Source organism: Nelumbo lutea, chromosome 1 (assembly GCF_056320005.1).
Source record: "Nelumbo lutea isolate HS-2025 chromosome 1, American lotus-T2T, whole genome shotgun sequence".
NCBI classification, from domain to species: Eukaryota; Viridiplantae; Streptophyta; class Magnoliopsida; order Proteales; family Nelumbonaceae; genus Nelumbo; species Nelumbo lutea.
This window is the reverse complement of record NC_142684.1, coordinates 139,866,210-139,878,676: the sequence shown is the minus strand read 5'-3', so window position 1 is coordinate 139,878,676 and position 12,467 is coordinate 139,866,210. Positions and strand designations below refer to the sequence as shown.

The window sequence follows — 12,467 nt, the reverse complement described above, 5'->3', positions numbered from 1 at the left end:
GCCCTACATCACTTGCCCCCCCACTCTCGAGGTTGTGGCGAAGGTCTTAGCATAGGACCTCGGCTTCGACCAAAGAGAGTGTTCTTGCTAGGTGGTACTAAGTGGCCTTCTGTGGTGAGGGCCTATGTTGTGGCCAAGTTGGAGAGAGTAGTCTCCTGACGAGGAGATGCTAGTACCGATTTCGGGGTGCATCCGCCGGAGTGTGACTGTCAGGGTGTGTCCGCCTAGGCGAAGCTGTTGGGGCGCACCTGCCGAGATGAGACCGTTGGGGTGCATCCGCCAAGGTGAAGCCGTTAGGGCACATCTGCCGAGGTCAGACCGTCGAGGCAAAGCTATCGGGGCGCATTCGCCAAGGTGAGACCGTTGGGGTGCGTCTGTCGAGGTGAACCCGTCGGAGTGCATCCATCGAGGTGAGACCGTCGGGGTGCGTCTATCGAGGCGAAGCCGTCAGGGCGCATCCGCCGAGGTGAGACTGACAAGGTGTGTCCGCCAAGGCAAAGACGTCAGGGCGCATCTGCCAAGGTGAGACTATCGGGGTGCATCCATGGAGGCGAATCCGTTGGGATGCATCCACCGAGGTGAGAACGTCGGGTGCATCCGCGAAGGCGAAGCCGTCGGGGCGCATCCGCCGAGGTGAGACCGTCGGGGTGCGTCCGTTGAGGCGAAGCCGTCAAGGTGCATCCACCGAGGTGAGATCGTCGGGGTGTGTCCGCCGAGGCAAAGCCGTCGGGGCGCATCCGCCAAAGTGAGACCATCGGGGTGCATCCGTCGAGGCGAAGCCGTCAAGGCACATCCGCCGAAATGAGACCGTCGGGGTGCATTCACCGAGGTGAGACCGTCAGGGCGCATCCGCTGAGGTGACACTGTCAGGGTGCATCCATCGAGGCGAAGCCGTTGGGACGCATCCATCGAGGGTGTTGGAGTTGTTTCCTTCAGCATGTCGCTTACTCAGAGGGTCTCACCGAGGTCTAGGCCAAAATCGAGGGCCTTCCCATCGGCGGCCACCCAAGGGGCCGTGTGCCTTGAAACGTAGTCCAATCCGAGCATGTGACCTTAGCAAAGGTTGTATGTTGCAGAAGGGCACTTGATCGAGACTAGAATGTATGTATTGAGGATTTGAGGCGAGGTAAAGGAGATTTGCTTTATTACAAAAAAGGTTTTTTACATAGTCGGCCGAAGTCGAGCTCTTATGGTCACATGGTTCAGCCTACGGATGCAATTGAGGTTGAGGTAATGACGATGACTGACTACAGCAATGACCGTTGAGACGGGGTGATGAGATTGGTGTTAACAGCGTCGAACTACTTCCTGTCGTCGTGGTCGTCGTCGCGACTGTCCCATCATTCGTGATCGCCATGGTCGATATCAGCATCAATGTCAATGTCGGCCTCTCCACCTGGGCGTTCATCGGCCGAGGCTTCTTCAACGGCAATATACTTCTACGCCTTTTCCATAAATTCTGCATTGGTTTTGGGTGGCATTTTAGCGACAAAGTTCTTAAGGGCTAACCCAGGGAGGAGACCTTAGATCGCTACGTGCACGAAGACCATGGGGTCATGGTCGTAGACCTCCATTTCTTCTTTCTTGAATTGGTCGATGTAGGACTGTAGGCTCTTGCCACGTGCTGTCGGACGACCATGAGTGAGACGATGCTCTTCTGGTGTTGTTGGCTGCTGATGAAGTGGGCGAGGAAGAGACGGGCGAAATGGTCCCAGGAGTTGATGGAACAGGGCGGGAGACCGAAAAACCATCATCGAGTTGCCCCCTTGAAGATCGCTTGGAAAGCTCAGCACTTCAATGCATTGGAGTACCCATACAAGAGCATGAGTGCCTGAAAGCTCTCCAAGTGTTCGTCTGGGTCCGAGGTGTCATCGTAAGTCTCCAACATGGGAGCTTTGAAATGAGGCGGAAGAGGTTCCGAGGTGATGGCAATGGTGAAGGCATCCATCCCAGTGGAAGGGTGCTGACTGGCCGAGGCGTCACTTCAGCTCTCCTTGACTTGCCAAATTTCATCCTTCATTGCGCCAATCTGTGCTTGTATGTTGGCGATCTACTGGCCGACGAGCACCTTGACTTTGTCTTGGTCTTCGCGGTAGCGAGACGGGCCGGTTGCTTGTCGGTCGTTGAGTTAGTCTCAAAGGTCCGAGGTGTGAGGCGGTTGGAGGGTCCTCGGTGACTGACTCACACTTTGGCCGCTTCCGTCGGATGTTGAGGGGTCGGCCTTGGAGGGCATGACAGGGCGCTTAGCTAGTTGATCCCGTGAAGGGCGTCTGTGGTGATGCCCCTGATTTTTAGCATGCCAGCCACCCTTCAAGCGGCCTCCTGCTGGTTGTCGCACCTCATCCAGCCTCTGCGTGAGGTCGTCGAGCTGATTAAGGATTGTCTGGAATTGGTCCCTGGTGACCAAGTTTTGTGTAACTTTCCCGCACCTAGCCATTTCGTTGGAAATTGAGTCATTGGGGGGAGGGCTTAGTAGTCAATTCCCACAGACGGCACCAATTGTTGGTGCTTGGATTGGTCGATGACAACAAGGTAAATTTGCTTTGCTTCCTAGACGAGCTGGCTAAGATGATCTGAGCTGTGGTCGGCTAAGGTAGAGCCAAGGACGAGGATCAATGATGTTCGAGTAGGGCCAAGGCCAAGGCCGAGGACCAGTGGGATCCGTGGAGTGCCGAGAACCTGCGAAGGAAGGAACGTCAGAGGGCCTGGGTGAGGACCCGAGGTGGGGACTCCAACGGTCAAGTTAGTAGGGCATAGTAGGGAGGGCGGACGAGGTTGCCTAGAAATTGGGGAGCTGGAGTGCAAGTTCTGGGTATGGATCCTAAAAAGTCATTCCAAAGAAAAAGATCTTTTACCTTGGGGGAGTGATGCCCTTTTTATACTTGAGGTCGCTTGATGGCAGACGCTGCAGACGGTCAAGATGTGATCCATCCCTGAACGGGCGCCCATCCGAACTCGTCACGTGTAGTCACGCCATTGGTCCCACACTTGACACTAACCCCTTCCCTATCCAACACGTTGATTCACTCTGAGCCCGGCCACGTGTCGATGTGCCAAAGGCCCGCCAAATACAACCACATAAAAAAGTAATAAATTAATTTAGAATTTAAACCTTATAATTAAACAAATGCTAAATTTAAAAGAATTTGACCAATTCTACATGCATTGTTTACATATTGTCTTAAATCAGCCTTACTGTTTCTAATAATTGTCACTAAAGTCAAATCGTAATAAAAATGATAAAATGTCCTACAAGAAAACAGAATTTGCCCTCCGAGAAAACAGAATCGGAATGAATTGAGGAAACTACGCTCCAGAACTCGCAATTGGCGACCGCCTGTTCGAGGACGCTCGTTTAAGAACACAACCCACGTGTTGTTGATAATGTAGGTCTTAGCACAGCTAGTCTTGATACGCAGTGTGTAGACTCATCATGCCGAGTGATTCAAAAAATATAGAGGCATCTACAAGCATTAATGTGGATGAGCTCTGTGCAGTTGACTCCGACACCATACCCTCAACATCAAGAGTAGCAGAGGTAAGTGCTATTTCACTTTTGTTAACACCATTAAACACCTTGTAGCTGTATAGTCTTATTCGTTCAATTTATGCTTTATAAACATGATGCATTGTGGGTCAGGGCCTATCAGTTGGGTTGCATGTCACAGGGGATGGAATATTCGAGGCAACCATCTGCATCGTCTTCTGCTTTGGTGGAACGGCGTTCCCAACTCATGGAACGAGCTCCACAATCTTGATTTGAACTATGGGGCAACATCTCCAAAGGGTTTTTCTATACAAGCCATCCTCCCCTTCATGGAATTAACAGTTCGAGGTAATGATGCCCAATTTGAAAGGGGAGCTAATAGAGGATCTCTGCCCGACACTCTTGCCTTCTGTATATTTATAAAAATCAGAAGATCAGAAGATTGATCTAGATATTTGAATTTCTAGATGATCCAAATTGATTAGAAGATGGAATGATGGATCAACCCGATTAGATTGATTCAGAAAGTCTTGGACATTAATAAAGAGAAGAATCTAGAGGTTTCTACAACAACGAAACCCATGACCATGAGGATTATGAGGTTTGGAGCGACGCGCATCTTTATGTGCCTTGAATGTTTTGGCAAGCACCACGGTCTCGGCGTTCACCAACTGCTATTGCAACTGGAAATCGGTGCAGCTTGATGCTCACACTTACTGTTTCTGCTACCACTCGTGCCAGTCCAGATGCAGAGGTTCGAACGCAGATCTTCACTCCACATGTTTAGATCACCGACAACGTCGGAAAGTCGATGCAGATTTTGAATAAAATTTGATGACAAAAATAAAGAGAGAAACGGAGAGAAGAGACAACACTCCGATCTCAGTCATGGTGAGCTGCATATCAGAGCGTTGTCGATCCTCTAGCTTGGCTCGTTGGAGGGGTGGACTGAGTGTTGAATCGAAGGGTGGATGAAGGTGATGGTGGTTGTCTTCTGCAAGGGGGAGATAAGAGCTATTGCATTGTGATCCTCATCGACGGAGTGGATGGAGAGAGAAAGGGAGGAAGAAGATGAGAGACGAGAGATGGATTGGACATTGTTGCAGCTGGGCGTAACAGTCCCGTTCAAAGGCAGTGATTCTTACTCGGCTTACAAAAGTTGGACAAAGGGTAATATTGGGTTTTAAACAAAATTATAGGTTACGTAGTGTCAATGTTTGACCCGGTTAATGGTTATCGGGTTGTTTCCAAATTAATTTCATTTTTTTATTTTAAAATAGAAATTAAAAAATAAAAATTTGAAAAAAGAAACTTTCATATCTCATAATCTTATTTGATTATTCTCAATCGCTAAAATTAGTTTGGATTTTTAGTTTTTTTTTTATTTTAATTTTAAGTTTTCTTATTTCTATAACTTTTTTTTTCAAGTTGAAATAACAAAAAAATTACAACTCTAATGAAGAAATTGGAAAATCGGTGTAAGAGATGAGAGATTAAATCCTGACCTTATACTAAAAATCTTCGATACACTAATTGAACAAACAATTTAGAATCTTAGAGAGATTTAGAGAGATGGAAAAGATGAAAGATGAGGGTAAGCGGTGTTATAGCAGTAGTGATGATAAACATGGAGATAGTTGTTGTCAACGGTTCCTCCTCCTCCTTCTTCTCAACTTTAACCATCCACCTCCTCAAAGTCTCACATTCCTTTCTCATAATAAATGCATATATATGGTGGACTTTAACCAAAATCCTAATTTAACAGTCAAAATAAAAAGTTATAAATAAATTTTATAGGTTTAATTCGCTCAAACTGGATGGTTGAATCGCTGATTGAAAACCAAAAGCCAAAGCAGTTTTATTTCCAGATTGATTTTTAAAACCTTAATTTTAGTCAAAAGAAAGTTCTACAATTTTATTCATATTTTTAATAGTAGTGTAAATATAGAATTATAGATGTGTTCAATTTTTTGTATTTTTGTGTGTAAAAATATTTTTGATATGTCACACTTACTTTTTGTTTAATATGATAAATATATGATATGCAAAATTTATGTATTTTTTCATTTTTGTATTTTTACGTTTTATTAATTTTTATTATTTATTTATGATATTAAAGGTTAACACATTTAACCCAAAAGTTGAACTATTTATTATTAATTTTTATATTTCATTTTTATCAATAAAAATAATTCTTGTTTATCACACTTATTTTTTTAATTTGGTTAATAAGAATATCACAAATGTGTCTAATTTTTTTCTACATTTTTGTAAATTTTCATATTTATTTCTATTTTAAAATTTTTATTACTTATTTATGACTTCATAGGTTAATCAATTTGATTTAGATAGTTGAATTACTTAGCCACCACTTAGATAAAGAATGGTTTTGTTTTCGAGTCAGTTTTAAAATATATGAGTTTTTATTGTTAAAAATATTGACATAGATCTAATTAGTAGCATTTATTAGTGAAAATTAACTTAAAAATATAGAATTTAATAAGAGAAAATGAGATTTAATATCTTAAGTATAAGACTTAATGAGAGGGAATTAAATGAGGGGAAAAGTAATAATTGAAGTTACATTTTCAACATTACAATTAGAGATGGATTCAATACACAAATATGGCCATTTTAATAGCACTAAAACTGACATTAAAACTATAACAAAATAACTTTTATATCCTTTCTCTAACAAAGAAATAAATGATAATTTTAGTCCAAAAAAAATCATATTATATCCACACCTTTATATAATATAGATATAATCTAGAGGTCTAAAATACAATTAATTATTGGAGAGGTCAAATCTCATATAATGTAACATATTATATTAGTGTATTTGGTATATGATAGAAAATAAAAGAGAAACAGAATTATAGTTCTTATTAAAGCAAAGCTTTCCTGTAGATAATAAGGCTTCTCCACACATGCCTACTTTTTTATACAAGTAAAATGATTCATTAACAAAGCGAACAAATAATGCATACGACACTCACGTGGCTATAGAGATAAATAAATTTTGACCCGTACGTATAAACCGTACTCAATACCAGGTGGTCATTAATTATGAATGACGATTGAATCCTAACAAAATAAAAAAGGGGGGTGTTGGTTAAATTAAGGTTGCATTTGGAAGGATAAAAATAGAATGTAAATCTTGATTAAGACTTCAGGGTAAATTTGCATTTTGGTTCATTTTTGGTTGTGTTTGGCAACATTATATTTATGCATTGACAAATGACAGATAAATGTATATTTACATTGATAATAAGATGTAGAAGTATATCAATAAATAAGAAGTAAATTTGCATTCAAGTGAAATTTTGATAAAAAAAAGCATATGTTTTATTGGAATTTATATTTGTATTTACTATAGCTAAAAGTCTATTTGGTAAGAAGATAAATTTGTCAATGCAAAACTAACACTATTTTGCAATTTATTTGAACCATTTTACATTCTACATATTTGCATTCACACTTATTTGCATCGTTTCCAAACGTAGCCTAAGGGATGTTCAACGGCATGGTTGATTTTGTTCTTGCTTTCAAAAACAAAAACAACCATTTATTTGTTCAATACCAATCATTTTGTTTAATGATATCCATTTCATTATTATAAATGTGAAGAATTAAGTATACAAGAATACTATGTAAAAAGGGAAATCAATGCCAGCTAAAGAGGTTTGATAAATCAAGACTCTCCATGAATTTTATAAATACCATCTAATTGGTTAATATATTTATGATAATGGTTGATTAGTCACAAATTTTTAGATATCATGACTTTCCGATATCATGATCAAACCCATGTAAAAAACATCTTAGTGATTAGGGCAATCCTCGAAAAGCACCCTTATGACCTAGGCATGACCTTGGTAATTATAATTATAATTATAATTTTTACATCATATGATATATATAATATTTATATAAAATAGTTTTATTACTAATTTATGAGAGCAAGCTCGATGCCCAAACAATATTATCAAGCTTGGGTTTGCGGGTAGGGATGCAAAATGGATCGATACATGATCCAATGCTTATTTTGGATTTGAATCAGCCTATATCTGATTCGAAAGGATCCAATATATATATTAATAAACATGTGCGTGCATTTGTATGTGACAGTGTCTTTAAGACAAAACTATTTACAATTCATGAACAGTTTTTGAACAATTATAAGTGTGCAGTTTTTGGAGTGAGAATAAAGGACATATACGCCCTTCTTATGCCCGTTGTATGTCACTTAAATAAGGGGTAAAAATTTTTAATGAAACGTTCAGAAAATGGGGCTATTTACTCTTTTATTATTATTACTATATATATATATATATGTGTGTGTGTTATTTATTTATAAATATGTTATTTATATTTTATTTTGTAAATTTTTATTTTTTATAAAGAACATGTATATATATGATAAAAATAGTTGAAAAAATACTTTTATTTTTTATTTTTATTTATTTAAATTCTTATATTTTTTTCTTTTAATAATTTATTATTATTTTTTAATTAAATCGGAATGAATCATATTCGATTATCCAACATCCTTGTTGGATTTGAATCTGAATCAATATGTGCAAGATTGGATTCAGATATACTCATTCAAATACAATCCGATCCCTTCGCATCCCTAGTTGCAGGTGAGGCTAGGATAGGCCTTGGCAGTTCAAAATGCCCTCATTACCAATTTACCATTAGACTGGCCCTTGATCATCTCTCTCATTAACTAGCGTCCCCTTAGAAGAAAGGGACAAATAAATTCAAGTTAAGAAGTTGTATCTTGTATATTTTAATAACAAATCAAATCCGATTAAGCTTATTAAATAAAGAATTCAACAAAAAGGCGTTTAATACATTGCTGAGACACTAATATTGGTGATCAAATTAAAAAAAAAAACCACCTAGCAAAAATAAAACAAAAAAGATAAATTAAACAATATAATTTCCTTATACTCAACACCGGATTGTCATTAACTAATTGCATGATAATAGATCAAGAATAAACATGTAAAATTTGAATTGGCCCAGCCTGGAGCAGTGTAAAATTTTTATCATCAGGTCTAATTAAGAGGTAAGGACATAACTATAAATTTATAAATTAAAAATTAGAAAGAAAAGAAAGAAAAAGTTGCAAATAGGGCACCCGAAGTCTTAGGACTTGGATGCATACATGCTAAATTTTGGCCGTGTAGAGATTAAACTTCACTTTTTATCTCTTATAAATGCATAGGTTTTGATAATAAATTGTTATATAATAATAGTATTATTTAGATAATAATAATTTATTCTAAATAATAATTTGATTTTGTTTTGGCCATTCTTGTTATTGTTTATTTTTGTTTTTAGCAAATTGATTAGACCATTCTTTTAATTCTTTCAATTTATTTATAAAGTCTTGATTGTTTCATTCTTGAATAACAAAACCCCAATGCACGATCAGGTATATATGAGTCCAGGTACCCTATAAGGTCAAAACAAATGCCCTAAAATTCCCGTGAATCCTAGATCCAACCAAAGGTAAACTATGAAATATGGTTTTAGAGGGAAGGCCAATGGTCGGCCATGGAAATCTAGTTCTAATTCGTACTTTTTCTCATGCTTAATTAGCTTGTTAACTACTCTTCATTCGGACGGAGGCGTGCATATTCTCAGTTCGATCGTCATTTATCAGGAAATAAAGGAAAGAAATGTCCTTCTGATAGAATAAATTAGTATACAGTGAAACATTTACACACATACACAGGCGGAGAAGCAATCCATCTTCAATGAAGTATTTGAAGAACCACTCACACTGGTTCTGGTCTTCTGGGAACATTTACAGTAATGTTACACACATACACAGGCGGAGAAGTAGTTCATCTTCAATGAAATATTTGAAGAACCACTCACACTGGTTCTGGTCTTCTGGGAACATTTACAGTAATGTTTACAAGAAGATCTACAGAAAAATTCCTCGTATATCTGTTTCCAAGACTAAACTCTTCTTCGGCCAGCGATCTTCCTCCTAGGGAGGAGAACGAAACAAGGCAACAGAGATATCAGCAAGCTTCTTTCGGTTGAGCCGGGACCCTAGAGCTCTTTTCTGCCTTGGAGCGTTTGGTGCCTCCTGAGCATCATACTTGCTCTCATCTTCCAAATCACTGAAACTCCTTAAACCCATTGGCTTCACAGGAGTTCGGAAGGCAAAGTGCCGTTGCTTTGCAATCAGAGTCTGTAAAGCAAAGAAACAGAAATTAATACCCAGTTCTTCTCACCAGACAAAATACAACAAAAACTTAAATTTGAAGTCATGAACTTACAGCTTCTCTGATTGTCTTTGATACATGGAATAGCTGCTTCAAATCATCATGATCTACACCGCACAGCACCCGAATCTGCAAACAAAAGCAACCCATTAAACCTATGTCAGCCCACAAGCTCCGAAGTGAAGTAGAAACCAGAAACTTAAACCTATTGACTTGAATTGGATACAGAGTACGTACCAGAAGGTCCCGCGGCAATGCTTCAAGAAGAGACTTTCCTGAATTACTTTCTGTAGCTTGATGCTTCTTCAATGCGGTTCTGAATAGGGGACTGAGAGGCGATGCCTTCATACAGTTGGAAACCAGAACCCTTTTCCTACCCATTGCCCCTGTACAGTGAACAAACCCCAAGCTTTGGTTTATTGCATCTACATTTGAAGTGTTCAGGCCCCTGCGCTTTACCCCAGAACGGGAATTAGCACCCAATGCCATTGTTCTGCACTGTTATTCTTCTCAAGTTCCACTCTACCAACCCTCCAAACTCTCCAACACCCACCAAGATTCGATTATCTTCTTAAGTTCCAATCTTCCCTGCTCTGCATCAACAGAAAAAGTTGCAGATTGAAAGCGTTAAAAACCAAATAAGGAAACAACATGGGATTCTCTTAGAATCCATTCATAATGTAATACATCGATCTCAAAACAACAAACTAGAAACCAGCATTCAATTCCACGACAGAACAGAGACAGAAGAAAAGGAAAAGGAAGCATAGACTCAAACGCAGAATCTTCTAGAATCACCATTAACACAATAGACTCAAACAATTCTTTCACCCATGAGCCATGATTACCTGATAAACCCAAAACTGATTTGAGAAAGAAATCGTTGAAATTGATTACTACGTTTCCAACAAAGTCCAGTCCACCAGATCCACCGACCCCGAAAGTCGCTCGTGGTGAAAGATAACTACTTCAATTGCAAAATTTGCCTCCTTTAGACCGTCACAAAGCTTCTTGCTTTCCCTTTTATATCGCCGAGATTCTACGCGTACAGTATAGAAAACTCTGGTTTTTACTGGAATCAAAGAACTCGATTACGCCCACCTGCGTTATATGGGCGTGGCTTCAAGTCACCATAGTTAGCCGGCCGCTTACTACCGAACATCCAGCAGGGATAAGATCGTTCTACGTGGACACGTGTCAGTTATGGACTGGTAATTTTTTCAGCCGAAAGTCTAGGTTCTGTGGTTGGTTGAGCTCAGCTATGTCGGGTTCCTTTAACAGGAGGTTTCTTAGCAGAGAGGTTCGTTGGTGGGGGTCATATGAAATGTATTAAGAACTACGATCGCAATACTGATTTCCTTAGATCAGCCGTCTGATGAAGAATGATGACCATCAATCATGAGTAAGCACACTAAAATGATCATCTAAGGAATGGATGGTGATCAAGAAGCTATTTTTAGCTGCGGATTTTAGTTGTAAAAGGTATTAGAAACATCGGATCAGTTCTCTTAGTATTTCCGACTTTTGATACGATGCTCACATCTCGATTTTCGTGGGCCAGCTGGCAAGCTCATCATTTAAGCCAAACAAGCTCAAATTCAGGCTCGGCTCTCGACTCATGTAGAGGAGCATACGAGCCAGGCTGGTTCATTCAAAGAATCAAAGCCATGGTAGTACGTCGAATGGGGTTCAGATCAGACGGCCAAAGAAGCCGAAGATACGAGAAATTCTAGTGAGCAACTTTTGTTTACAAAATCCAGATTTTCTTCGCTATACAGACAAGGTGGGATCGATCCATCAAAAGACAAGCAAATTTTTCGATAAACAGCACGGCTTACGTTATAGTTATATAAGGTGTATTGTTCGTAGAGGGATAAATGCGCCAAGTCCGTATCTTCTACCCTGTTCACGTCTATTCACACATGAAAACATCTAATCCTCCTACTTCGTATTATCCACGGGGGATATTTCTAATACATGGAGTAGAGGTGTAAATCGGGCTGGGCTCGGCACGATTTTGGACCGGCCCGGCCTGGCCTGGCATGAAGGCCCATGGGCCGTGCCAGGCCCGGCACGGAGGTACGTGCTATGTTAGGCCAAGGGTTTGAGGCCTATGGGCCGGCATGGCCCAGCCCATGGCACAACATAGCCTGTGGGGCCTATAGCAGGCCATGCTCGGCCTGCCCGAAATATGGCCATTGGGCCCCCCAACACGGCTCACTTTACACCACTAGGCTATATATCCTATACAGCTGTTGCACCCCCCCACCCAAGGGGCCCAACAGCTAGTTTCAACTTTGGGGGGGTTTACAGAAATACCCCCCAATAGGTTTAAACATCCATATTAAGGGGTATTTGTGTATTTTGCATTTTTGCTTATGGGGAGTTAAAAAATGACATAAATGCCCTCTAACAGCTATATAGCAACCAGTTTAGGGGTTTTTTTGGGTAAAGTTATAAATAACTTTATAATGGCCAAAATACCCCTCTCAACAACTAAATAACAACTACTTTTTTGGGTATTTTGGGCAATTGAATTATGTTCAATTCCTATAAATAGCATCCTATCCTCCACCATTCTCATCACACCAATTCAACAGTCAACATTCAACTATTCTCCTATTAAGTTATTCTCTTAATCTCTTTAGTCTTTCTTCTCTTAGTCTCTTTCAGTCTCTCATACATTCTCTGCAATTTGAGTGAACTTTGATAGTCTCATAGTCTGATTG

The 12,467-nt window shown here is 40.0% G+C and overlaps 1 protein-coding gene and 1 long non-coding RNA gene across 2 annotated transcripts; one reads left to right on the top strand and one right to left on the bottom strand.

The window, feature by feature from the left end:
* Positions 1 to 3,406: 3,406 nt before the first annotated feature.
* Positions 3,407 to 4,877, top strand: LOC148877928 (uncharacterized). The gene is made up of 2 exons (XR_016101914.1): positions 3,407 to 3,538; positions 3,641 to 4,877. It is a non-coding gene; the product is annotated as an uncharacterized LOC148877928 (long non-coding RNA).
* Positions 4,878 to 9,168: 4,291 nt separating this feature from the next.
* LOC148877927 (F-box protein SKIP27-like) lies at positions 9,169 to 10,990 on the bottom strand. Its single transcript, XM_088964753.1, has 4 exons — positions 10,587 to 10,990; positions 9,976 to 10,331; positions 9,793 to 9,867; positions 9,169 to 9,704 (listed from the first exon to the last, which is right to left on the bottom strand). Exons 2-4 carry the CDS (start codon positions 10,225 to 10,227, stop codon positions 9,498 to 9,500), a joined length of 534 nt encoding a protein of 177 aa, XP_088820879.1. The 5' UTR covers positions 10,228 to 10,331; positions 10,587 to 10,990; the 3' UTR covers positions 9,169 to 9,497.
* Positions 10,991 to 12,467: the final 1,477 nt, after the last annotated feature.

Excerpts from the sequence above, each read along its gene's own strand:
- LOC148877927 (XM_088964753.1), bottom strand. The coding sequence starts at position 10,227 with ATGGCATTGGGTGCTAATTCCCGTTCTGGGGTAAAGCGCAGGGGCCTG. Across the intron at positions 9,868-9,975 it reads CATTGCCGCGGGACCTTCTG|ATTCGGGTGCTGTGCGGTGT; the intron begins GTACGTACTCTG and ends TTTTGTTTGCAG. Across the intron at positions 9,705-9,792 it reads CAAAGACAATCAGAGAAGCT|ACTCTGATTGCAAAGCAACG; the intron begins GTAAGTTCATGA and ends TTTGCTTTACAG.